General features: G+C 44.7%; 1 protein-coding gene across 1 annotated transcript in view; it reads left to right on the forward strand.

Moving 5' to 3' along the window:
• Positions 1 to 15,313: 15,313 nt before the first annotated feature.
• The window catches only part of PAPPA (pappalysin 1), a 183,010-nt gene continuing 172,168 nt past the window's right edge, over positions 15,314 to 26,155 (forward strand). Inside the window, exon 1 of the mRNA XM_063353366.1 lies at positions 15,314 to 15,710. Coding sequence (XP_063209436.1) covers positions 15,314 to 15,710 — 397 coding nt within the window. The remainder of the gene's footprint in view (positions 15,711 to 26,155) is intronic.

A 26,155-nucleotide genomic window follows, 5' to 3' on the forward strand; every position in this document is an offset into this window, starting at 1 on the left:
CCATCACATAGAGGTAAGAGAAACTCTGGGCCAGGATGCAGTGCTTTTCTAATTCTCCCCACTGCTCATAGAGCATGCTACAACTGCAGAGAATGATGTTATAAAACTAACATTGTTATTTTCATGAGATTTTTTTCACTTAATACAATCACTTGAATTTATAATTGAGGCTGCCTGTGACATCCTTTTAATCTAGTAATGGTATAACTCTATAACAGTCTATTTGAAATGTCAGCATTAGGGAGGGAGAGTGAGCTGGATAGCCGGAAAATGTGCTCATCCCTAATGCAATTATTAGTACTTCTAAATAACTTGTTCAAAAAGAGGGAGAGTGAGTTGCTGACTGCACATTCAAAGTTATTCCCCCACCTTGGGATCCATTTTCATCCCTCGTGGAGGTGTGGAAGAAGGAAAGCCAAAGCAATGACATAGCTTCTGCCTTTAGCCCTTGCTAGAAAAACATCCTGTTCACCTAATGTCCTCTACAGCAGTCGCTTCATTGGCCACAGCCCAGAAAACCTTCCCACTAATGCCGGAGTCTCCTGCATAGCAATAACAGAGGTTGGTGACAGCCACTTGCAAGGTGTGGCTCTGACTCATGCTTCATGTTTGCCCTGCTTCCTCCTGCACGCCCACCCCAAAACACGCCCGTGGAGCACGGCCCCATCGTGCCTTCGTCCACGTGGTCCTGCAGCCAAGCCCAGGGCCCATTTCGGCATTTCCGTCTGCTTCTGAGACTGCTCCTGCGCTTTTTCCTTTTTGGTTTATGTCCCTTCTGGAGGCCTCAATACACCCTCCGTAGTCTCTGGTCGAACAACTAGACTGATGCTACTCAAAGGTGTCCTAATCGGCAGCAGATGTGTCACTGGATGGCTCTTTGGTGCGGGGCAGTGAGAGTGGTTGGGAGTGTTGCATCTGCTCTCCATTTGTGTGAGAACTGGGACCCAAGGTGGTGGATTCGGCAGGAGCTGCCCTGCGCGCTCTCCCTTCCTCTGTCTCCTTTGGGCGCCGCTCTGAAAACCAGGGGACAGGATACTTCTCCTTGTATGTTGATTTTTAAAAATCAGTTAAGAAGCACAGGAGGAAATCAGTAATGGTAGACTGTTACGATTATTTTTGAACGATGTTTTATTCCCTTAGTCAACTATAATGGGACTGCAGGAGGCTTTATGATAAGCTGTAAAAACTCACTGCTGACTGTGGTGGTTTAATGGTCATGGGGACTTTCAAAAAAGAATATAGTTTATTTTTATGTGGCATCCTTTAAAAAAAAAAAAAGAGAAAAACGTCAGGAACTATTTTACAGGGAGGAGGTAAAATAGGCAGTGAATGCTTCCAGGAGCTGGATGCTGCTTTGGAGGAAGAAAGGGCAAAGTGGTATATAAAGAAGAACAAGGTACCATTTACAAGTGGGAAGGATGAGGGGGGAGAATGGAAAGTGAGAGTAATGGGAGAAGGAAAATCAACGTGGAGGAGTTGGACAGTACAGGAGGGGAAGGATGCAATTATGGAAAAGGAAGAAAGAGGGGAGGTGAGTGTTACATTTGGGGCTAGATGCGAAGGAACAATTTTGGGCAGGAGGGGAGAGCGATGGGTTTAGTGGGAGGTGGCTGCTGAGAGGGGCAAGGGCTGGGAGAGGAGGGATGATGGCTGGGCGAGACCTTTGCCTGGCCAAATCGGTGGGTTTCCGTGCTTCTCCTGGAGGTGATGGTTGTAGCCTGGTACATGATTTCTGGGAATTTAAGGAAACACGATTCCAATATTAGGTTCAGTGGTCAGGCTGCTAGTTTCTGCACAGAACACTCTTTCCAAAGGTGGTCTCTGTATGGGATTTGCATAGAAAGAAAAACTGCTAAGCAGAAACACCCTCAGGTAGACCAAGCATCCAGACTCCTCTCTCAGTGATAAGAGTACCCGAAATTAGCACTGTCAAAAATAGTCCTTTGTGGTTTTAATTCTAACTGCTTATATGGCTTCTGCAACATGCCCTGTGATGGCAAACCTCAAAGAAAGGCGAGGAGCCATTTGAGCTAACAGATTTTCACCTAAGCTCTCCTACTTCTTGCCTTCAGAATAAACTGAGAAAGTAGCTCTTGTAATCCCATTGAGCACTCAGGGCATGAATATCCAGACACAAAGGCTTGGCATGTAGCAGGATTAGAAGGGCATAAAGAGACATGGTACCTCCAGGGTGGCACCTCCTGCTCTTCCTACTGAGGAAGGAATCTCCCAACATCATTTGAAAGTCAGCATCCAACAACCAATCTGAAATCCAGCACCAGAGTATTTCAGTTGCAATCTGTGTCCACTCCTGTTAGAAGCTCATTGTTAAGCCTTGATAATGCTGTCCCCACCTCAAAGACCTCACAGAGATGTGGGGATAGGGAGGTCTGGACCCACTGGCAAATTGAGACAAGAAATAATTTCCCTTCCTCTGAACAATGCGAGTGAATGAATTTTCTGCAGATGAAGTATTTGGTTTGAAAGAACAACACAAAAAACCCCTAACAAACATACAGATCCCCCCAAAACACCAGGTTGTTTCATGACTGGAGAAAGAAATAGTGATAGAAAATACCAAAGAGCCTGAAGGCTTGAAGAGCTTTTATTCCTCAGTCTGAAGAAGAGTAGCGTAGATTTAATGGTCTCAGGAGGAGGGATAAGGAAGCTACAAGCAACAGAAGTAATTATAGTAAACTGTGCAGAAAATTAGCCTTTCTGAATGGGGTTATGTCTTGACCATTTTTCAGTGAATAATCTCAGCTTTTCCTGTGGATCCTCCCAATCAGCATTTCCTATAGAGTGAAGTCCTTGAAAGCCTGAAGCTTTCCTTGAGGTGCTGCAGTTCTCCCGGCTCCTGCCCCCCCCGGCTCGCTGCCTCGAGGAGCCTCACGCAGGGACACCCGGCGGGAGCCAGAGGTGGATGGACAAGGGATGCTCTTCGTGTGAGCCTTAGATGTCAAGCTGTGGTGCGGAATGGAAATGCCACTGCGGATTTCCATTCAGTGTCTTTTTGCCTGAGATGAACCACTGAAAAAAAAAAAAAAAAATATCTAAGAGAGAAGTACTCTATTCCTCTGACCTGCTTCCTACCCGGGTATGTGCGTGCTGCCTACCGTAGACATTAAGGCTGTAAAAGCTTATTGTCAAATCAATTCTGCTCTTACTGAGACCGGAGAGACCAGGCGTGCGCCTTGAAAGACTTTAAATCTTGCCCCTCCCTGATGATTTGCAAAGTTTAATTTCTGTAATGGGCTCTGGTGACAGAGGCATTCTCTGTTTTTCCAACAGGAATTGCTGAATGTATGAATGACTCATTCTGTAGGCGGGAGATATAATGGCAGCCTTCGATATCCTGATCTAAGGGTGGGGAGGTTGTGTGGGAGGGGAGGAATGGGGTACACTTTAAGTTAAATTATCCACCTTGCTTCCCCTTCATCAGGCAGCCCCTCCTTCTCTCAAAGTCCCTTCCTGGCCCGGTATCAGGATAATGCTGAAAGAGGGAAAGGGAAGGCTGAGGGACCTCCTGTGGGAGGTGAAGTTTATAATATATGCATTTGCCTGGAAATGCCATAAGAAATTAATATTTGTTACAGAAACAGTGGGACTGCATTAATATTTTAATATTAAATGAATATTTAATTTGAAAGCTTTGATTTGAAAGTGAATGAGACAGCCATGACACGAACAGTTGTGCTGTTCCTGTTAAGAAATGTTAATGATTTATTGACAATGTCGGTAGCAATAACTTTACACTGTTTCAGTTACATAATGCCTTTGAAATATTGGTAAAGTGATTACTGAGAACAAAAAGCAGCCTGGCTTCGTCAGCCCTTTTGGGAAGGACTTATGTTAGAGAAAAATGTGATTTCCTCCAGAAGGGGGATCCCACCCAGTCCCCCAGAGCCGGGCTGACTGGCGCATTGGGTGGTCACCCTCTCCCCAACATCAGCATCCTACGCCAGTTTTGGACATCTCTGTTGCTTGAGGTGCCCCAAGCCAAGGGGCTGCTCTGGCAGTGGCTGCTGAAGAGTAAGGCTGAACCTGGAGGGGCTGAGACCTTCCCTGAGCCGGGCTTGTCAGCTGGCTTCCCACAGTGGCTCCTGCCATGGACCTCGCTGCCTTTTATAGTCAAAAATGGCTTGCTCCAGGATTTCTTACAGCTTTTCTGGCTGAAGATGACTCAGGGGGATCTGTTGATTTTCATGCATTCAATAATCTTAAACATCTAAAACATCTTAATCACTCAAGCACGTTTCTTTTGTACATTTTAAAGGGTTGTTGAAGCTGTACCTGTAGTTTCTGAGAGCTCTTAGCGTTTACTGTGGGGTGTGAAAGCAGTGAGGGAACAGAGGAGAGCATACAGGTCTGTCGCCTTGTGAGCATCCTGAGCTTAATCTTAAATTGCAGCTGAAACTGGAAGTCCTTGGCTGAGTGTGGCTCCGGTGAACCTGAACTAGATGCCTGCAGCCTGTAGGCGTCGGTTCTGAGGACTCTCTGCCTATAGTTTTTAAACCCCTTGAAAACTTTTAGAAAAAGCTCTTCTCTGCTGAATAAATAGGGATGTGGAATATTTTTTGTGACATGGTCTGTTACCCATTAGCTCAGAACAAGGAAAATTCATCTAAAAAATAATTAAAGAGACACTTTGGCATGGTGTCTTGAAAGCTGTACCATGCTGTAGGTTCCCAGTTCCAGAAATGTGTTTCTTCTTAAGGCCAATCTTTGCACAAAATTAAGAGAAAAATGAAACCTAAATTCACAATGTGACCCAATCTAAACAAACAGAGAGTGTTTTTCTTCCCTTTTTCTTTTTTTTTTCTTCCTTTTTCCCTCTCTCTCTCTTAATTTCGTGCCATTGTTACAATCAGTCTTATTTAAAAGTAAGTTAGTATAACAAGGAAACAAAAACCCAATATAGGATGCGGTTTAAAGTACTGGTTCTTGAGCCTGATAATCTTTCTCATTTTTCAATTGCATTTTTCTGATGGCAGTCTTGGTGAATTTGGTGTTGGCAAAAGATGCTAGACATAGAAGGATGGAGGCTTGAACTTGTATAATAAATGCTGGCATGTCCTTTTGTCTGCTGCACCTCTGCCCTGGTCCCTCTGTTACCTCCTGGTACCTTCAGGTGGATTCTAGGTGAGGTTTTGAGGAGTGAAGGCTCATGAGGTCCTCCAAAAAATATACGTCACAGAAGGCAATCAAAAAGCATCAGGTCAACTTGATAACCTTGACCATACTTGACAAGGTTGGAAAAAGAACAGTGATCGTTGCAACCTGGTAGAAACTTAGTTGAATATGCAAACATCAACTCCTATTTAAATCCTTTACTTCCACTGACATAATTGGAAAGGTAGGCACCAACAGACCTATATAGCTCTTGATTTTGGTTGATTTGCCTCAACCTGTACAATGGGGCTCATCACCCCACTCACCTGTAGCGAGAAAGCTGTCCACGTTCCCCACAAAGTAATTGCTGTAAACTCCACGTGCAGCTATTCCTATTAAAAGTTGGCAATACGTTACTTGCCACAAAGCATCCACTGTTTGCGGCACGTGACATTTTAAAGGCTGAAATATTGTGAATACTCCTAACAAAGTTGATTTCATTTATGAACAGAAAGCCTCCCTATTTTTCATAGTAACTGTTCAGTAAACTACTCTGACAACAACTGAAGTCTGATCAAATTAAAATCAGTCCACCCTTTTTTTAGCGATGAACTGAACTGAAAAGATTTTGGTATCCTAGAAAGAGTTGCTAACCTTTCTGGGCAGGTCCTATAGCATTTAATAGCAAAGGGTACCTTCTTGTATAAATATTGTGAACTATGGAATTTAATGAGATTTGTATTGCGCTATAGAAATGGACTTTAGAGAATTAATTTTGAAGTCTGTAGGTTTAAATGCATTCTAAAAATAGTATTGAATATATACAGGGCTTTGTGCTTCTATGCCTATCTAGTTTTGGAGAATGTTTTCATGTATTATTTGGGTTTTCATTTGATGCCCTTTTCTTTTTCCTCGTTCTTTTTTAAAGCAATGGTGGCAAAGGAATGAAAGGGGACTATTTTTTGCTACAGGATAAATTTTGATATGTCAATTCTAGTTTTTGCCTCCTGAGGAATTTTCTATTTTCTTGAGATTCTTAACCAGGTCATTCACGTACTCATCGGTTTAATTACCTGCTTTAGCAGTGTATCTGAGCTGCCATTTCAACAGTCCAGTCCATTCAGTGCACAATTCTGTGCACAGATCTACTCGTGCAGTAACAAGCAGTTTTAAAACTGGGATACACGAAATATCTTCCAATACAAACAAGGTTGTAGTTTTCTCAGCTCCAGTTCTCTGCAGCTTTTATAGCTGTCCATATGATGTTTTCTGTTTTTCTATGCGAGTGGGCAAACAGGGTTTGACACTCAATAGCGAGCTGTACTGCATCAGAGAGATCTGCTCCGTATCACTGGAGAACCGGGTATCACCTCAAAGAGCAAAGGGAATTTTTGAAAATCCTGTTAAATGCATTAACAATGAGCTGGGGATAAAGTCAAAACCCTGCTTAGACATTTCGATTGAGAGTTGCCATACAACTGTAGACAGTGGTGGGTCTTGGCTGAAAATGTATTTATACATTAAGACAGATAGAGATGGATTTCACTAGTTTAAATGCAGCTTTAGTGCAGACGAAAGCGGTAGGGGGTGGCGGGGAAAGCACAGGCTGCCACCACCCTCACATATGGCAGTTGTTTCCTATAATGCTTGCTATATTGTATTTATTTCACGCAGTGACATATCACAGAAAGCCACTGATGCCAAATTCTTAACAAAAAAAAAAACCCAACCTGCAGCTCTTAGTGAGGGCTGTCCTCCAATTTATTTGTGTTTTGTTGTTGGTTTTCTTTTTTCTTCTGTTTTTCATCCGTCTGGTTTCTGTTTCCACTCTTTCTGTTCTTTCCTTCTCCGTTTTGTTTTGTCTTGGGTTTTTTTTGGTTTTTTTTGGTTTTTTTTTTTAACTGTATTTGAGGAATCTCAGTTGCACTGAGAAGCCTGGGAGGCATGAGTGGAATGTTTTGATTTAATACATCGTTGCCTGAACTTTCCTTTGACAAATCAATTAATATCTGTGGGTTCTGGGGGCAGAGGAAGATGAAGCAGCCGGGGTGCAAGGCTGGTATAAGGATGGGGAAGCCTGACAGCATGGCTGGGATCAGGAAGGGCGGACTCTGGAGCTCTTGCTTCAGATGCAAGGGGATGCCAGAGAAAGTTAGAGATTTTTCAAATTCTGGAGCTAGGCACGTGGCTGAAAAGACTAGATCTATCTTCCAGGCAGGCAGGTGATCACCTGGCTCTGCAATGCCGGATCCTGCCTGCCTTGCTCTGAACTTCACGTTTAAGGTGTAATCCGCAGTTTGACGGAGGTTGGTTCACATGCCGTTTCATTTGGACTGATGAAGGCTCCTGTGTCAGCTTTGGGGCAGAAGTTTGACTGCTGATTTATGGTTGATCTCGAGGACCCAGGTCCGGATGAGGACCAGATGCCTGTTGAGGCTTGGGAGCATTTGAGCCAAGGACTTGACTTGGGCCCTGTGTGCTGCGCAGACAGGACAAACTGCTAAATTCCGATCTGCTGCTGAAGGCTGTGACGGCCTGGCTGGGAGGGCTCCCCACTTGGCTCCATACCTTCTGTGCATGGGACTCTGCAGCTGTGTTTTTCAAATGCCATTCAAATGAAAGCAGAAAGGGGAAATCCCGTTTCACTGGGAATAGCTCTCAAATGCAGAGAGAAGCTTTTCCTCTGAATTCTGTCTTTTGGCTTTCTTGCTGCAGAATGACACACAGTGTCTTTCTCTTGATCAATTTGTTTATCATTTGCTTGATTATCTTCTTCAATAGCAAGACACGACAGGTTTCTCTTGTTAATCCTGTTAGTACTGGCATTGGAGCAGAAATTTAGTTTAGGGAAAACATTTGGGTATGTTAAACTTTCTTGTAGATGATGCCTGTGAATACCAAAACATGGCCTGATATGTTTGAATTTTCTAGATGATTCCCGAGCCGTGAATTTCCATCTGTCTGTCTGAGTCCTGCTCCTTGTCTCTCCCCATGCATGCTTACGTGCCAGCACCAGACTTCCCTTCTGGCTTTCAGAGCAGCTTGTGTGGCTCTTCGGATACAGTACCACACTGTGCTGACTACGCTTTGGGGGAGCTGAGAGATCAGCAAGCAGAGCCCTCTTCTCCATCCCCACCTCCTGGACCCACCCGATGCCACCCTGCCCGAGGGAGCCACCCTGTCCACCCCGCCGCTTCTCCTGTGTTCCTCCTCCAGGACAGCTGATAATGACCTCGCTCTCCTTAATGTTTTAAAAGTGATGTATGGCTAGAGGAGAATGTCAGAGCAGAGCACTGGAAGACTGATGACCTCCCATGTATCTTCTGAACAGGTACCCAGCTAGCAGAGGCCCCATGTGCCTCTCCGAGGCAGCCCCGCTCCCCTCTGCACCCGTGCATGCTATTTATCTTGTGGGGAAGACATTAGTAGGCCTAAGAGGATAGTTTAGGCTCCAGAGCTCACCCAGTCCTTGACCTCTCGGCTGAGACTTGCCAATGGGGCAGTGACTAATTAACAGCAACTGCAGTGGTGTATTTTGTGTTGTGGATACATGCCTCTTTGGGTGGAAGGTATCTGCTAATGTACCATATGTTTACAAAGACAGGGGACCCCTGTGTAACAAGCGAGCCCCCGTCTTTTCTGTCTTAGAGTTGTTTCAGACTGTCTGGTGCTGTCCGATAATTCTTTGGTTCAGTGAAACAACCTTTTCTCCTCCCCCACCACCCTCCGGATTTGGTCTTGGCTGTTTTGGAAGCTTGTGTATGGAAGATGGATTTGAGGTGGTCCTGGCAGATGACAGGGTGGGCTTGTGGGTCCTGTCATGGATACAGCTCTCCGGAGTCCCAGACTGCAGCGAGGCAGCCCAAACAAACTGAAGATACGCAGGGATGAATAAAGCAGTGGCCCTGTGCAGTCCTCCTCCTGCAGGACATCAGCCTATTTACAGGTATTTGAAATCACTAGGAGATGTAAATCATAAGGAGTTTTTCCCTTCCTGGTCAGTTGATGCCTTGTCTTGTTCCCCTTTCCTTCCCAACCAGTCTAATTTTCTTACCTCAGCAATTGCCCCAACCCCAGAAATACTGGAGGGCATACAGCCTTTGGGTGAGGTGGTTTGGGAACCCCATAACACATCTTGCATTCTGGAAAATCAGGCTATCTCCTCGTGCACTCTCCTATTTTTTCAGGAGCAACATTTGATAGTTCCTTCTCTTGGCCCCTTAGAAATTCCTCATTGGGCAAGAAGTGCGGAACCAATAAAAATAGTATTCTGCAGTTCTGGGTTTCATCTCAGGACCTGAAATCTCTGGGCAAACAGACTTTTAAAATAGTGTCATTTCAAGTCTCCTTGAATGAGAGGGGAAAGTGTGGCAAAGAGTTTTTGTGTTCCTGTTGGGTTTTTAAACCTGCCCAAAAGGGGCAGGGGCCTCCAAGCAGGACTTTGCCCCAAGCAGGGGCAATGCCAGGAGGTCCTGGGGAGGGTGCTGGGAGCTCGCTCCTGCCGTGGGTGCAGAGGGGAGCCCCTCGGATGCCCCGGCGGTGTGGGGCCGGTGAGCAAGGTGCTGTGGGCACTTCTGAGACCCAGGAGGTCCTTCCTCCTCTCGGCATCTTTTGCTTTAGGCTGTGATTTTGCTGCCCCCATCAGTCTGCTGGTTTAGGAACCTGCCTCCTTTGCCTGCGCGGTGCTCTCCCAGACTGGGACGTGGCCCTGCAGAAGTGAGGGGTAAAGGGCCTGGCCCCGGAGTCACCCCGAGGGACCCACCAGGGCTGCTCACAATAAGCCTTGTCCGTCCTCACGTCTGTGTCTTTGGTCCCAGGAAGGTGACCTGGGAGTGGTGGCTGGCACCACATAGGTGAGGTCCGTGGTTGTTCTTCTCTTCATGCCTGAGCAAGGATTTCATCTGGGCAGTCCATCCCAAACACCCGGAATTACAGTATACAGTCCAAATTAAAATGGACCCACTGAATTAATCAGCATTTACATGGTTTAATTGAAAGGGAAGAATGTGTCCAATTGCTTACATCACCTGCCATGTCTTTTTGCTCTCACTAGTGTCGTAGAACAGAGATTATTGCCCCACCCCCAAGAATGTATTTCAAGAATGTGGTGAAAAATACAAAGACTATCTAACTTTTCTGGAAATATGATATTTCGTGAGGGAAATTTGGAGGATAAAGTAACAGAATTCCAGGCGAACAGGCATCAGTATTGTTAGGAAATACAGCTCTCTGCAGGGCAAAAAAAAATGGTATGCCAGGTTTAAATAGGAATTTATAGCCACTGACTGCAAATTACCTTATAAAATTACTGATACCTTCATAAAGTCATCAATTATATGTTTAGTCTTGATTGTCATTTATTGCACTTCTTAATTGTTCAGTAAACTTTTCTGGATTAAATGGTGTATTTCAAATTGACATGAAGCTGTTTTATTGATGTAAATTAACATAGTGTGTGTTTTACATATGGGACAACTGTGGGACCAGCAGTAGAAGAGTCTCTAATCCACTAATAAAGGCAATGTAGCACTGGTGTTCTGATTTCTGCTCGAGTTAGCGGAGCTGTATGGAATTAGGAGCATGCAGGCAATAGTTACAAGATTGTTATTGTATGGAGTGCGACAGTAAAGGCAGCACACAGACTTTTAATCGTTGGTCCTTTTTCAATTAGGAGGAGGGAGGACAGAGAGAGAAAATCTTTAAAAAACTGGCGAATTTACGCTGAGTCCCAATTAGGTCTTGTGTTAAATCTTTTCCAAGGCAGAACATGTTTGACATTTTTTTTATTGCTGGTTTTTCAGTTATTAGCATTTCTGCGTTTTCTTGGGCTCACGAGGAGCTGTAGCCATGTTCCACCCAACACAACCCCTGTCTCGCCATCGTGACACCGAGCGAGTGGCTCTATCTGTCTCCTACGAGGCGCTGGACTTTATGGGATTCACAACCCAGAATGCCCAAATCCCTTTTGCTTTGAAGCTATTCTCGGCTCTTTGGGTTTCATTCCTCACTATTCTGTGGGGGCAGCGTGATTCCTATCATACCATTGTTGATTGCATAAAATATTCCCTGAATCCAACACGTTGCATTAAAATCTGGTGTCTGGGCCCTGTCTGATTCTGAACAGAGTAGCTGTTGGATTGCGTTTCCGCGATCCTCAACCCAAGCCAAGCTGGGAGAGACTTGATTGGGATATCGGTGAGGGGTAAAAACCATGCAAACCTCTGCTGTGATTGATGGAGTTGTGCACAGTGAGGACAAATATGTACAAATACTTGCCCAAAATAGTAGGGCCTCAATTCAGCTGTAACTGGCAGACTTTTCAGCTCGACTTTCAAGAAACATTGTTTTTAATTGACCTTCATGTGAGTAATTTGAAGAGCCAACGCTGCTTTTCACAAGGAAAGTTTCAAGTGGTGGAATCTCCCATCGTATGTAAAATTAGTAAATTTACTATACCATGAGTGATTAAACCTGGCCCCCAGGGAGCCAAAAATAATGCTGTGTGACTTCCTTGCCTAATTAACACAGAACAAATGTGAAAATGTGTACATTACAGTAAATTGTGTGCTAATTGGCCTTAGAGAAATACTGAATATGAGGAAGAAATGGGCATATAATTTCAAACATATTTGAGAGGTTTTGCAGACTGCTTGCAAATAGCAGAAAAAAAAAAAGTCGAAATTTGACAAAACCATTATTTGTTATGATTTATTCACTCAGCTCTAGTCTTGAACCTGGGAGTTATTGGCAGCTTCAGCGAAGATTCCTGCTGAGTATTTCTCCTTATAATGACTGCATACAGCATGTAGCTCAGTGCTATTTTTTTGGCATAATATCATAAATATCTATTTTAATTCTTGTCTCTATATGTGTATCTAGGGTTTGGTGCTTTTTTTCCTTTTTCTTGTGAAAATACCTCTCGATGCAGGACAATATCCTGCTCCCTTTACTTAGGAGAATACTCCACTCGAGTTCAACAGGAGGATTATTCTCCTTGGGTAGAACCCCCCTGCCAGAAGGCCCGTACATCACTTAAGTACTGGCTTAAGCGGAGAATAAATGTCCATCTGTGCAGGGTAGAATTTCATCTGTTGTCAGGGAAGTTAGATCTGACCCACAGACTTAAGGAATCCCAGATTTACTCACTATTCCTAAAATCACATCTCTTCCACTCTCTGTTCTTTGTCACTCAGGACTTTATGTATCACGTTTTCTTTATGCTTTTGCTATGTCTTAGAAAGAAAACTGATTGAAAATGTAATGCGTGGTCAGGAGGTAAAGTCCATCTTTCCATGCTTTCTTCTGTCTTCCATGAGCACAGAAAGCTGAGCTTTGGGTTTTTCCTTTGTAGCAAGAATACCTCAGAACTTGTTACTGGAGTTGCAGTCTGATGCATCGAAGGGTTGCGTTTTGGTCACAGTGAAACCCTTTCTTTTGCCAGTAATATCGTAAGAGAGAGAAGGTCAAATATGTTCAAAATGAGATGGTGCAGTGCCATCAAATTGAAATAGTTCAATAATTTTCTTTGATGATTTCAGCCAAATCATAATGTCCCTAAGAAACATTGTGATTTCACAGAATTAGCTTTTTCCCCTGGAAAAACTGGAACCCGCATTATTTAAGTTAAAGAGCCTGCTCTTCCAGACTCGACGTGGGCAAAGTTCCCGGGGACTTTGGGGGAGTTGTCAAGTGGCGAAAGCAGTGTCCCCGGCAGCGGGACTCTTCCTGGCTTAGCTCTTATTTGAAGTTGAACAGATTCCTTATAGATTTTTGAATTTTTTGTTTGATTTGCATTGTCCTCTATGTGTTAAATTAGAATAGTGAAGTGCAGTGCTGTAGCTCTTGATCTTACATTGTTTCCGCCGAGCAGGCACGGACATGTAAGTGTCCTTTTTGAGTCCCTCTGTGTTCTTCGGGACATTTATGGGAGTTTATACCGTGGTATAGTTTGTTTCCTAACTAACAGTTTCCTCTTGGTTGTTGAGAAGCTTAATTGCTTTGAGGTCTTCTATTAGAAACTTTGTAGGTGTTGCCAGTATTTTGTGTCTTTCTTGTGAGTGGAGCTGGTGCAGAGGGACGGGCTGGTTGGTTGGAGAGGGGCAGCTGTAGTTCTTGTGGACTTCTGGTGGGACTTCGGGGATATATCCAACATCTCTGAAAATGCCAATTGTACATTCTTGAGTGTTTGCAGATTAGTAAGGAACTGGAAAAATATCTCTTGGAAGCCTTGCAAGTGTGCAACAACTCTGTCTCATTGAAAAATTTACTTTCATTGATTTTATCATGTGTATTCTAAGCGTAAGTAGCCTTAACACACTCATACTAACAGGGTAATCTGCAAAAGCAGAAAGATTACAGTCCCAGGAAAACTTGCTTGCTTGATTGCTGTTAAAAGTTCATAGGAAAGTAAGGTGTGACAGTCGTTAATTTTGAGGTGGAAGAAGAGGATGCTGTGGGTTACTGGGTTTGTGACTGAATTTGGTGGCATTTAACTTGGTTCTACTGGACTTCTTCCGAGTGGAATAGTGGCCTGGAGATTCGGAGTGTGCTACTGCTAAGTCATTTCCACTTATTAAGTACTTAGAAAAATCCTTTTTGTTGCCATCAGGGGGAGCTTTTGAGATCTTTCAAGAGTGAAAAAAAATATTAAAAAAAAAAAAAAGAAAGGAGAAAAAAAGGAAACGTCCCAGCTCAGAAACAGAGATCTACAAACCAGCAAGCAGCCAGAATCTTACCTGTGGCTACAACTAAGCCAAGGAGACCAGGGGAGCTGAATTCCTTAGACTGAAAAATTAGCAATATTGAGAGAGGATTTTTTGACTCAATCTACCAATAAAATTAACAATTTTTTTTTTATTATTATTTCAAAAAAAAACAGGAGTCTTTGGAGCATTCAAAAGCCAAATCCTGCTCTGTTGCTACAGCTTCTGGAAGGCAAATGCTCTTCAAAAAGCTTCTCTCCTTTTAGCTCCTGATGATTCGATGGGGACCTTTGATGCAACATTTGGATTAGCTGCACACAACTGCACTGAGGGGGACCACAAAAGGGGGAGCCTGGCTGATTGCATAACTTTAAGAAAATAATAAGAGGAAAAGAAAGAATTAGAAAAAGAGAGAGAGAGTGAAAAAGAGAGAAAGAAAGAAAGCAAGCAATTAAAAAAATATCTGAGACTCAAGTTTCAAGACTCTTTATGTGCTGCAGAGGAGCATAAGGTTTACCAGCAAAGTGCAACGGGGAGTCTGAGAGGAGAAATAGCTTTCTCTTTTGCCAAGAAAAAAAATAGGAATGTGTGTTTTGGACTGGACTGAGAAAGAAAGCTGGGGAGATTGCAAAAAGGGGGGTGCAGGATTTTTGTCACATTGATCCATTCATCTTGATTGTCTTTAAAAAATAAATAAGAGGGGGGGAAAGTGATAGGGGGAAAGCGGAAGAGAGGAAAAGAAGGGGGGAAAAGAAAACAGCAAAAGTGTTTGAACCTCTGGAGCTATCTGCTCCTTCAAGCTGATTGATTAGTCATGATCCCTGCAGTTTTAATGGGAATCATTCAATTGGGAAGGTGGAGCACCCTAGAGTAGATTAGCATATTCTTGTTTACTCATCTTCTGAGGGGCTTTTTCTCTTTTCTTTCATTTTGTGGAGAAGAAGGGAGGGGGGGAGGTTGGGGGGAAGGAGGGGGTTGTGGCTTATGTTATAAAGGAGGCCAAAAAAATAAATAGATTAGAGCATCTTTTGGGGGGAGGGAAATCAGTGGGTCTTAGTCTTGGAGAAAGCTGGGGGGGGGTTGTTTTGTTTTTTTGTTTTGTTTTGTGTGTGTGTGAGAGAGTGTGTGTGTGTTTTTTTTAAGAAGAAAAAAATAAAGGGAAGAAAATCCAGCAGAGAAAAGAAGAGAGAGAGGAATTCCAGCTGTGGAGGAATAGAGGAGAAGAAGACAGATAGAGGAGGAAGAACAGAGAAATACATTTCAACCAAGAAGGAGTTTTGATTTATTTTATTTTTATTTGTTTTAAGGAAAAAAAAAATCTATAAGCAGGAAAAAGAAAGAAAGAAAAAGAAAAAAAGAAAAGAAAAAGCAACTGAGAAGGGTTATAAAAAGAGCAAATACCAAGAAGGGTGAACAAGAGAAGAAAGTCAAGGCAAGGAGGAGCCCAAAGCTGGCAGATCGGGAGGATTTGCAGGGGAGAAGGGGGGGGAAGATTGGAAATGCAGCTCTGGAGTTTGCTGCTGCCTCTTGCGCTTCTCTGTACAGCCCTAGCCAGTGGACCCGAATGTGGGATGGACGAGCGCTCCCGCAGGGCAAGAAGGGACACCAGGCACAGCCGCCAGCTCCGCTACACGGCCCCGGGCACCTGTGCCACCAGGTTAGCCCGAGGAAGGCGCTCCACTGCTGGGCTGGAGCCTGGGCATGTCCCCCGCAGGAGGCAACAGCGGGAGGTAAAGGACGAAGAGGAGTCCCTTACCCCGAGCAGGGCGCTCTATTTCAGTGGACAAGGTGATCAGCTGCGGCTGAAGGCAGATATTGAGCTGCCCCGAGATGCCTTCACTTTGCAAGTGTGGCTGAAAGCTGAAGGAGGACAGAGATCTCCGGCTGTCATTGCAGGTAGGTAGTTCGGCGTGCCTGTGGCTGCAGCATCCCTTTTACGTTTCGGGAGCCGGCAGAACAGCCAGCTGTAGGCGTGCGTGTGTATAGGAGATGTGTGTGTACATTTAAATGTGCGTGTGTGCCTTGCAACGTACGTATGTATGTGAGTGCATGTGGAAACATGCTGGGGTGCGTTTATTATATATATATTTGGTGAAATGCCGGAGCTCGGCAAACTGGCTGAAAGTATATGCTCGCAGAAAAAGTTATGTAAACTTTTGCATAGGGAAATGGCAGTATCCTGGGGAGTTTCTTGATTTCTGTGTGTAAGGATTAAGGTGCAGATAGGAGAGAGAGCTCTTATGGTGGGTTTTTACCTAGTTTTCAGGTTGGAAAACTGTAGACAGAGTGTTTGAAAGTAGCTTGTATGTATGTATGAAAACAAATGCATGTGTCTAGTGTGTGGCTGCAAAGAAATGCATATCTAAGGTCCTTATGTGATTTCCTTAGTTTTATTAGCTTTTTAGTGTACTTCACTGGTACCTTTTTAGATGCAATGTTAGCATGTGGTTTCCAAAAAGCTATAAAGGAACTTTTGGCTATTGTGAAACCTCAAATGAATCAAATGAGTTTATAAAGTTCCCAACCCCTCGACACTCGTCGAGGGCTGCGACTAGCACTGCAGCTAGAGGATGTGCTGAGTATTTTTGTCTCCCCTTAGCAATGGCAAGTGTAACACAAATGATTGTAAGGTCAAATAGCCCTATAAAATCATTTAGTACTCAAAGCAGCTACCAGTCTAAGCTGTCTGAGCTGAACAATAATGAGGAATATTGCACTTTTCTTATTTAAATTTTATGAGCCCATCATGAATTTGGGTCCTTTTCCCTGCGTTCGCTCCCTCTCCCCCTCCCTCCTGCCACCTCCCGCCCTCTCCCCGCTTTAGTGATAAAGTGCAGCAAAGTTGTCGTGAAATCGGATACTTTTCGGAGGGTTACAAACCCTTATAAATGTCGCCACATCCATCTTTGCTCTGAAGGAAGTCATAGAAAATGGAAATGCCCTTAAAAAAAAAAAAAAGAAAACAAGTCAGAAAGAGAAGGGGGGTTGGGGGGGGGGGGGGGGGGGAGAGGAAGACATGTTTTACAGTTCTTTTGGCAAGGAGATTCCCTGAAAGTACAAAGTTTCCATGTCCTAGGATGCCTTAAAGAGACAGGGAGGATTTCCCCTTTCCCTTTAACTGGAGTCACTTCCCACCAGAAGGCAGCGGCTGCTGGTGCCGGTGGTTTGGTGGCTGCTCCCCCAGCCCAGCTCGCCTCTCCCTGCCACCCCCGTCTCCTCCAGCCCCGCTGCCCCGTCCCCGCGCCAGTGTCCTCTCCCGGGAAAGTTGCTTTGTCCTAAGGAAAACAAAAACCGAGATGAAACTCGGCAGTGCGTTTCCTTAACTTTCCCCAATCCCAGCTGCTCTGCTGGCTCGCGAGGAGGGGGACGTGGGGTGTGTGTGGCTGCGGGGTGGGCAGGAGATGCCGGGCATGGGCTGGTCCCTTGTGCCTTCAGTAGGATGGGCAGATGAGTTGATTTCATAGGTGAAATAGATTATTACTTGCTTTGTTTCCCCTGGCTTTCTCATACTCCACTCTCCTGGTTCCCAATCTGAACTTAAACCTCAGGGCTCAAAGTGCTTCCCTTTCAAGTTAGGAAGGGTAGAATTTGGGTTTACACCGACCTCATCAGTGGCAAAACACCATCGGTGTGTTTTTTAATGTGTTTAATCAAACACCTAAGACCCCGTGTTTGCCTTTGGTGCAAATATCTCTCATTCACACAATAGGGAACCTCTACAAACACACACAAAGATCATTTGTAGTAAAATACTTTAATTGGATGGGGGAGGTTGGGTTGTTGCCTGTATGAAACACTTGACCCATTTTATGCATGGAAATAACATTCCACTGTGAAAAATGAAAAGAAATGCCCCAGTTTAGCACCGTAGAGCTTGCAGCTCAGCTCGGGAGGACTTTGTGATTTTTATTTTATTTTTCAGCTCCCCTTCCCCCCCTCACACGCACTCTTGAAGAGGAGCCAGGTTTGGCTCTGTGTGTAAACACCTGGAAGGGGTCCAAGAGGAACTCACTCGGAGTATCCTCCGCACACCACAGCCTCCCAGACCTGCAGCAAGCTTAGGGAGAGATTACGCTTCCCTCAATGAGGAAATCAAGGGTTCTGGCTGCCAAAACTCTTGGCTTTCTCATTTTCACTGTTTTGGGATGTGACAGACTCGGGAGCCCTGTTCTGCTGTTGAAGTTGCATCTGTAGGACCCCACTGAAATCAAGAGCCCTTCTGGGCGTTTGGGGGGCCAGGGACGGGGTCAAACATGCCGACAGTGCCAGAAGTGAGTTTCTCCCCAACTTCCATCCCAGTTGCAATGTGGGAAACTGTGTGACTGTATAGATCTGAGGGAGAGGGCAAGATGGAGTGGAAGACACCTCTTTTTTGGAGTCCTCCTTGTATCTTCGTCTACTTTCTGCCCCCACCCTCTGCCTGTGTTGACTGCTCCCCTTCCATTCCCCCTTGCTGGCATGTAAGCAGTCACTGCAAGTCCTATAGGAGCCACATGTGTGCCTACAGGGGAAGCCTGTTTGTGTCTGTTAAAAATCTCATGTAGGACCCAAGTTGTTATCAGCTTCTGTGCCTGAGCCCTGATATAACGGAGCTCTTCTGCTAATCCAGGCTACAGGAGTTTCTGTTTCTGTCTGGAGCCAACTCTCCTTACGTCACCCTCTGCTGCAGTATTCAATTTGTTTTCATAAATGGCTAATTTTACAGCGCTGTTAAGTGGGTTCGTCATTGTGCCGGGCCATGCCCTGTCTCTGATGATAGGCAGCCCTTGGTGCCAGGCTCTGCCAATTTTCACGCTGGTTGGCAGTGATGTTATTGCTGCCCTGTTTGACTTCACTGATATCTGTTCTGGCATTTGTCAGGGAAAGCTGTTGGGAAACTAGAAGTCTGACCCATTGATCTGTGTTACGCAAAAGCTCAGAAGCGTTTTGGGAGCTGGGCTGTGCTCCATTGGTGCGGCTCCCGCCGTGCGGCTCTCCGGCGCGGGCAGCTCTCGGCTCGTGCATACTTGCCTCCCTCCCCGGGCCGCATAGTTCTTGGACAAACACTCTGTGGATGTGCGTACCTACCACACAGCACAGTACATCCCTCTTACAAACACACACATGCGCGCATGGTATTAATCATTCACATTTGTGCGCTTTCCCCCGTCGAGTCTTTGAATGCATCTCTAGTTGTGAAGGAAGGAGTTAAGGTCCAGACTGTAGTCGAGTTAGGTAATACACATGCCATGCAAAATAAGACGCTTCAAAGCACCGTTGACCTTGCTTCTGTTGTAATCAAAGATATTTCAGTTCTACTGTGGAAATGCCACTCCATCCTAAGAAACAGGATCCTCCTGAGTCCCTGTCAGTGTGGTTTTCAGTATATGGCTCAGGAGCGGGATAGCTCATGTTTTCACAAGAGTGAGATGTTGACTCTTTACTGGCTGGGAGCTGAGAGGAGTGGGATGAATGATCGGCAGCGGGAGTAAGAAGGCGTGCCTGCTCTGAAAAGTGAAAGTTATTTGTGTTTTGTTTTGGTTTTTTTTCCCTTCCCGCTTTCATTCTCCTCTGTCTCTCTATTCCTCCGCCTGCCAACAGAGAGCACGATCCCAACTTAATAAAGCTTCATATGTAAGGGAGTGCCTATGTTTTCCCAACTTCAGTCCTTGGTGAACATAAAACTGCAGCAGAATCCAAAGGGAAAGAAATGCCAAAAGCAGCACAGTGGAGCTCACTTAAAGCCACAGCTCTTGCGTGTAAGAGACTGAGAAACATCTGGGTTGGGGTCCAATAATTGGGCAATTATAAAGATATGTAATTGACACTGCGTAAGTCTGTTGCCTCCACAGGGTTTAAAAATATATGTTTACTTTTGGGGGTTAATTTGGTTCCCTTCTGAAGTTTTGGAGTCTGATATTGAATTAATACACGTCTGGTAGAATCGGTGAGCTGCGTCCTGTCCTCGGAGCTGATCCTCATAGAGGATGTGTTGGGAACTTGAGGACATCTTCAGTAGAGGGTTTACTCTGAGATTCACTGGCGTTAAAATGATCGGTAGATAGATATGCAGCGTTTTCTCATCTTCGACAACCTGTTGTCTTTTAATTGCATGAATCTCCTTATTTTGATCGGGAATGAAGTCCTAGAATGAAGGACTATAGAGTAAGTCAAACAGAAGCCTGCAGTTCAGTTGTTTAATTAGTGCTGGCACGTGCCAGGTCCCATGGAGATGGGCAGAGTGGGGTGACGGCTAGACCAAAGCGACAGGAGCTTGAACACCTGCCCAGATGCTCCTCCAGGGTGACGAGCCACCAGTACACCATTGCTGAAGGCTACAGGTAGCTGTGTGGTTTTGGCTTCCCCATAGATGGATTCAAATGATTAGCCACGTCATGATTATGGATCTGGATAAGGCATGACTAATAGGCCACTGAAAAAATACGGCATAGCTTGTCATTTACTAAAATTTGCGTTTGAACACCACATTTCCTTCAGCCTGCAGAAGCTGGGACAAGAGTCAGAAGCTGGAAAAGAAAAAGATTTTTCTTTCCGTAAGACTTCCAATTTTAACTCGTCTTTTGACCAGGTACACACTGAAGTCAGAACAGCACAGTTACAAGAAAGTTGTGGGGTTTTTTTCTTAAAGCACTTGCATGTAGGCTGCTCTAATTAATAAAGTGGTAATAAAAGAAAGAGAGAAATTTGACTCTGTGTGTGTGAAGGATTGTAAATTTAGGTTCCTAAATGAGGTCTGGCTGTTTCCTGTAGGCACGGAGATGTGTCCCAGGCTGAGCTCACCTCTCCAATCTTTATTTCAGCCTGATTTATTTCAAGCCAGGCTCTTTCAGTTAGAAAAACTCACGTGAGGCAAAAAGCAAGCTGAGGGGATGGTGTTTGGAGAGCGAGCGGCCGTGGGGCTCTCCTCAGGGATTTGGGGAGACGTCTGGAGAAGCGCAGAGCAGAGCTGCAGCACGAGGGCCTCTGTGGTGAGGGTGAGAAGAAACCCTTGGAGAGCGTTCGCACGCTAAGCCGTCACGGAAAGACAGACCTGGTTGGTGATTCAGATGCCAGAAAGTTTTCACATCAGCTTGAAGCTGCTCTCCAGGTCCCCACGTCGCCTCTCCGCATGGCATCAGGGAACATTACAGATGGCCGCACTGAGCAGAGGTGGAGGTGCCCACTATCAGCCAAACGTGGCATAATGAGGGATGCACTTAAATCCCAAATCCCAGAGGTCTCACTGAGTGCTGGAGCAGCTGGGAGGAGTGGTGCTGGCTCCCCGGGGACCCTAACCCCAAACACCCCCACAAAGGTAGGTGCCTCTCACCTTTCTCGCAAAGACAGGACAGGTCTCCGCTTTCAAGAAGGGCCTCGGAGTCCAGTGGTGCTGCTCCCACGAGCTTGGTGTGTTCGTTAGCCTTTGCCAAGGGCGGGAGAGATCCTTGTCCGGGTGCATTCAACAGCAAAGAGCTGAAGCGCTGGCGGGCAGCTCCCTGGTGACTGGGCCCCGACCCCGGTACAAGGCAGCAGGGGCACGCCAGCTGGGTGGAGCAGGGATTTTGCGTGGAGAAATGCCTCCTTTGGAGCCCAGGTCTGGCTGGGTCAGGACAGAGGTGCCAGGCTCTTCAGGTCTGTCGCAAGAGAGGTGCAGCCCCAATGCCTGCCCGAGCAGCTCTAACACAAAAATACTGCAGGACCAACGGGTTTCAGGTGCTCTCAAGACCAGGGGATTAACTGAGCGCTTTCGCGTTGGATTTCCATTGCTTGTGCTGGCCTGAGCCTGAAAAAAGAGCCAAAATATAGTGGCTTTTTTCAAAAAGACTTATTGAAAAAACAAAAATAAACCCTTCTGTGACTGGGGTCAAATGAAATGTTCCCGTATAATAGTTTTGCTTCCAATTTTAGCCATTGTTTTATCAGCTCCTCTTTTCTGTTCTCTGATAGAAATCATAGGAGCAGAAGCAGAGAGGGGACCACCTGGGTTGCCCAATTCAGTCTCCTGCAGTGTCAAGGATATAACAGCAGATAATTAGTCCAAACATTCACAGAATAACCACTTTGTAGGTTCTGATATAGCACAGGCCACAGAAAATTTCCCAGTGCTCTACTATAAACCAAAGATCTTTAGCTAAGACCAAGAGTCACCACTATAATGTAAGACAGGAAAAGAGAAGGAACAGATTGACAACATCTTAAGTACCTAAAATCCAAAGCATTGGTTTAGAAAAGTGCTGACTATGAGAAAGACAAACATTTGCTGGTAAAAGATATCAGCTTTCTTATTTTCAGAAAGTTAAAAAAGAATCAGGTGTTTTGACAGTTATGAAACTTCTATTGAAATTTTAAGTTAGAATATTTGCCAAAACTGATCCTTTCCCACAGATAGTCTGTTTTGATTAATTTCCCTTTTTCCTGAGAAAAATATTTTATCAAACATTTCCCACCCTTCTCTGGTCTTAGTCTGTGTGGCAGTTCCTACGTCCCGTCACAGTAAGAATGAACGCATTTACTTTTTTATGCTTCTTACTTCTTCAAATTTTGTAGTCCAGATTATTTTGCAAATGGATCAGAAAAGTCTTCTTTGGTCAAAATCCTCTACATTTTTCTCTCAACTATATCACATAGTCTAATATCATCTTTCTCTTCATTTAATCTCCTCTGTCAATACTACCAGATTTTTCATCTAATACTGTCTTTACGTGATCAGTACGTATTACTCTTTCTATTTCAAATATACAAAATCTATTGGACTTTTCTGTTTCCTAGGTTCTTGGCATTTGCTTCATGCATTGTTCTGAGCACAGAGGAATTGACTCTGCTGTCCTTTTTGTTTCTTTGTTTGTTTTTTCCCCAAAATGAGACTTCTAAAAATGAAGGTGTACCTTTCTCCTGACCTTACACTTACATTGCTCTATGGGCATTTCCCTACCTTGGGGTAGCTGACATCTGGATGTGATTCTTCGTTTTATTTCAGCTTTCCGTGGAGAAGAAATGCTTGATTGTTCTCTATTTCTGCTTGGCCCTACATTTCTCTTCATTTTCTCTGGTGTGAGCATGCATGCACATACACACACAATTTCCAAAGCACCTTTGATTTTTTTTTCCCAGATCAATAGAGCATTTAAACTCCAATGATCAAGGAAGAGCAGCTTGTTTATTTCCCCACATATTCTGACACAAGTGGCAGATCTTGTAAACTGCTTTGATTTGATGCTAGTGCCTATTATAAAGTTTACTCTCCCCAAAGCCATCCATGAAGTCAAAGTACTCTTGCTCTGAACATAAGCAGAGCAGAACTGAAAAAGGCGAGTTAAAAAGAGAACAAGAGTGAATATCTTATCCCAGAATTTTGCTTTCTACTATAGCTGTTCATAGTGATCAGAACAGTTTGCTTAGTTGAGGACTGTTCAGCATCTAGAAGGCTGCCAGCACCAAGTGAGGGTGCGGTATGTATCACAGTTAAAACTGTGAACAAATATAAATACAAGTCAGATTATCCCTTGGTGAGAATGGGGCTGGATTCATGGTGTTAGCTTTACGCAGGCAGCATGGATTTGATCCTAAACCTGTTCAAGATCATGAAAAAATTCCATTGACCTTGGCTAACTCTGGCTAACACTCTGATTTCAGAGAGTCTTCTGCATCCCTCCTCTACAGCCCAGACCCTTCCATGGTCCTTGCTTTTAACATCCGTTATTTTGCTGTCCTTTCTCGCTTTGGATACAAGAGAAGAAAAATTGCGAAGCCCTAACGTCAGAGAAGTTGGCCAGGGGAAGGGGACATGTTTATTTTAGTTGTTTTTGCTATACGCCAAATCCCACTTTGGCCTCTGTCTCTTTCAACCTTTCTCTTCTATTTTTCAGTGTTAAAACTGAAAACTGTTTTGAGCGCTTACTCAAAACATGCTGTCCGGTTTTCTGTTTTGCTGGGTGATGTAAGCGTGTAACTTTCCCATCCAATCCCTCCACCCTCTCTTATCACCATCCTCGTCTCAGTTCTTTCTCTACTATCTGGTGTCCTTGATTCCCCCGTCTTTCCCTTCTTCCTGCTCCGCACAGTCGCTGGTTTCCTCCTGTGCCGTGGGTAACCCTGCGCTCGCTGTAGTTCTCCTCTTCTTTTGCCGCAGGAGGGTGGTGTCCCCTCCTTGCAGACCAAGGGTGGCCACCAGGTTGGTGGCTTCAGCCAACTCGTGTTGGAAGTGCTGTGGGAACAGAGGGTAAGCAGGCGGTGTGTTTGTGCGCTTAGTCAGGCATATGCTCATGCATATTTTCCGGGAATCACTGATATTGTTCTGTTTAATATCCATTCTAGCGGTACACAAACAAGGAGCGAGCGGTTTCTCACAAAGAGGGAGAGAGGGTGAAGTGAAACTGAGAAGCATCTGGAATTGGCCTGGTGAAGCAGCATCTGAGAGATATGATACCAGCTCATGAAAGCAAAAGAATTGCAGTGTTAGAGAAGAAAACCACTCTGTTCTTTGCTGATTAACTCCTGGGGTCTGGTAGGCTTTCCTTGAGTCTTCCTTTTGAGTGATACTTAGGGCTCTTTTATCTCTTCTCCTTCCTCCCCTCTGCTGTGTTTTTCCTCCTTTTCCTTATCTAATTTATTGTCTCTTTATTTGCTTTAAATCACTTTCCCATATGGATTTCTCTCCTCTGACCCATCTTCCCCTCCCTCGTCTGATTCCCGGGAGTCTTCTGTCGTCATGGAACTGGGAGAAGAGCAGCCCTGTTCCCGACACCGAGCATCAGCTGCAGGCTCCTTTCCTCCTTCGCTTTCCTCCTTGCCTATTCTCTGCTGTTAGTGTTGGAAGCATATTCACAAAGATCATCCATTGGATTGAGGAAAGAGATCTTATCGCCATTATTTTGTTTGTTTTATTTAAGACGGGGAAAGAAATGGAAAGGAAAGGCCTTCACTGTTACCAGTGTTACTGAGTTTTGAATGTAGGGGTTTTTTTTTCTCCTGTTCTAATATATCCTAGTACGGTTATTTTTGTTTATCATTGCAGTAAGATTGCGGTTTTTCTAGTCCTGATAACTGCCTCAAAACATCCTGCTGATGGTGGTGATAAGTTTCTCAGGCGTGAGAGAACATTGCCCTTAAAATCGGGGAAACTGAGGAATGGAGGGATGCTCAAAATTTGGCAGTGTGTTGGTGACAGAGCTAGAAAGAAATCCCAGCAGGCTTGGCCTTTTGTTAAACTCTTGGGTTTTTTTAGGGGCGATGATAGTTATTCCTCAGCCGGGGTTGTTTTCCATGTGAAGTCAGCACACCCTAATTCCTCTAGGATGTTTCCTTGGAGCTGCTGACGGTTCTTCGCTGGCTAATTGTTGTACTGAGCTGATGGTGGTTATGAAGCCTTTCACCTGGTGTCACACTCTCAAAAGCACTGGCAATATGGGGGATGGGTGAAGAAGGCTGGCACTTGTGACATGAGCTCTTTGGAGATGGCAGAAAGTCAGATGGTCTGGAATTAATATCTCTGACCTAGAGATGCTGCTGAGGTTTGAATCAGCATGAATTATTGTATTTCTCAATTGGAACAGCGTATGCAGCCCATAATGGGAGAGAAAAGCAAATATCACTGAAGCCCCTTAGTTCGGAGTGCTCTTATTTAAATTCAAATACTTTGATATTTTTGATACGTCTGCACATTGATTAATATATTGACTTGCTGAAACAGCTTGTAAAATATGTAAGTTGTAACTGCTAAGCATGTTCCTAGGAAATGCTGAAAATCTGTCTCTGGATATCTCAGGTTATTAATTAAGGGCAAAAAGAACTCATTTCCCCTATAGTTAAATACGGAGCAGGTGAGTGGTTGCAGAAGGGGCTCTGCGCACAGCATGTTAGTGCCCCAGGCTGTTGTGGGGAGGGATCATCATCTAGTGCACGCTCCATGGCTAAACAACCCGTGTTTCTGTCGGGAGCATCACCAGGGAGGCTGTACATCATACAATCCACGCAATTTTGTTCTCAATTCAGCAGCATCTGTGCTTGTACAGACTGAGGTGCTAAGGCTGAAATCTGGAGCTCGCATTACTACTGTCTTACATCGCATCTGTCCTGCGGATAAACAGAGCAGCCTCTCTGAGGTCAGAACAGCACCTTTCACCAGTGATAATTTAATGGGAATTATTTTCAGCGTAAACTAGGCAAGAATTGGAAGCCTCCTGTGCTGTAGCTCATGAATGGAGATGTTCAGGGAGAAAAGGAGTACTGGGAGAAAAAGCAAATGTTAACTAAATGCATTACGCACACGATTTTGAAACATGTACTTGGCAGGGGGAAGGGCGAGCAGTACAAGCCAGATTCTGCTGTTGAACACACCAATGTAAACCTAGAGTAACTCCTTT

This window comes from Chroicocephalus ridibundus, chromosome 15, assembly GCF_963924245.1.
Source record: "Chroicocephalus ridibundus chromosome 15, bChrRid1.1, whole genome shotgun sequence".
In the NCBI taxonomy this organism is placed as follows: domain Eukaryota; kingdom Metazoa; phylum Chordata; class Aves; order Charadriiformes; family Laridae; genus Chroicocephalus; species Chroicocephalus ridibundus.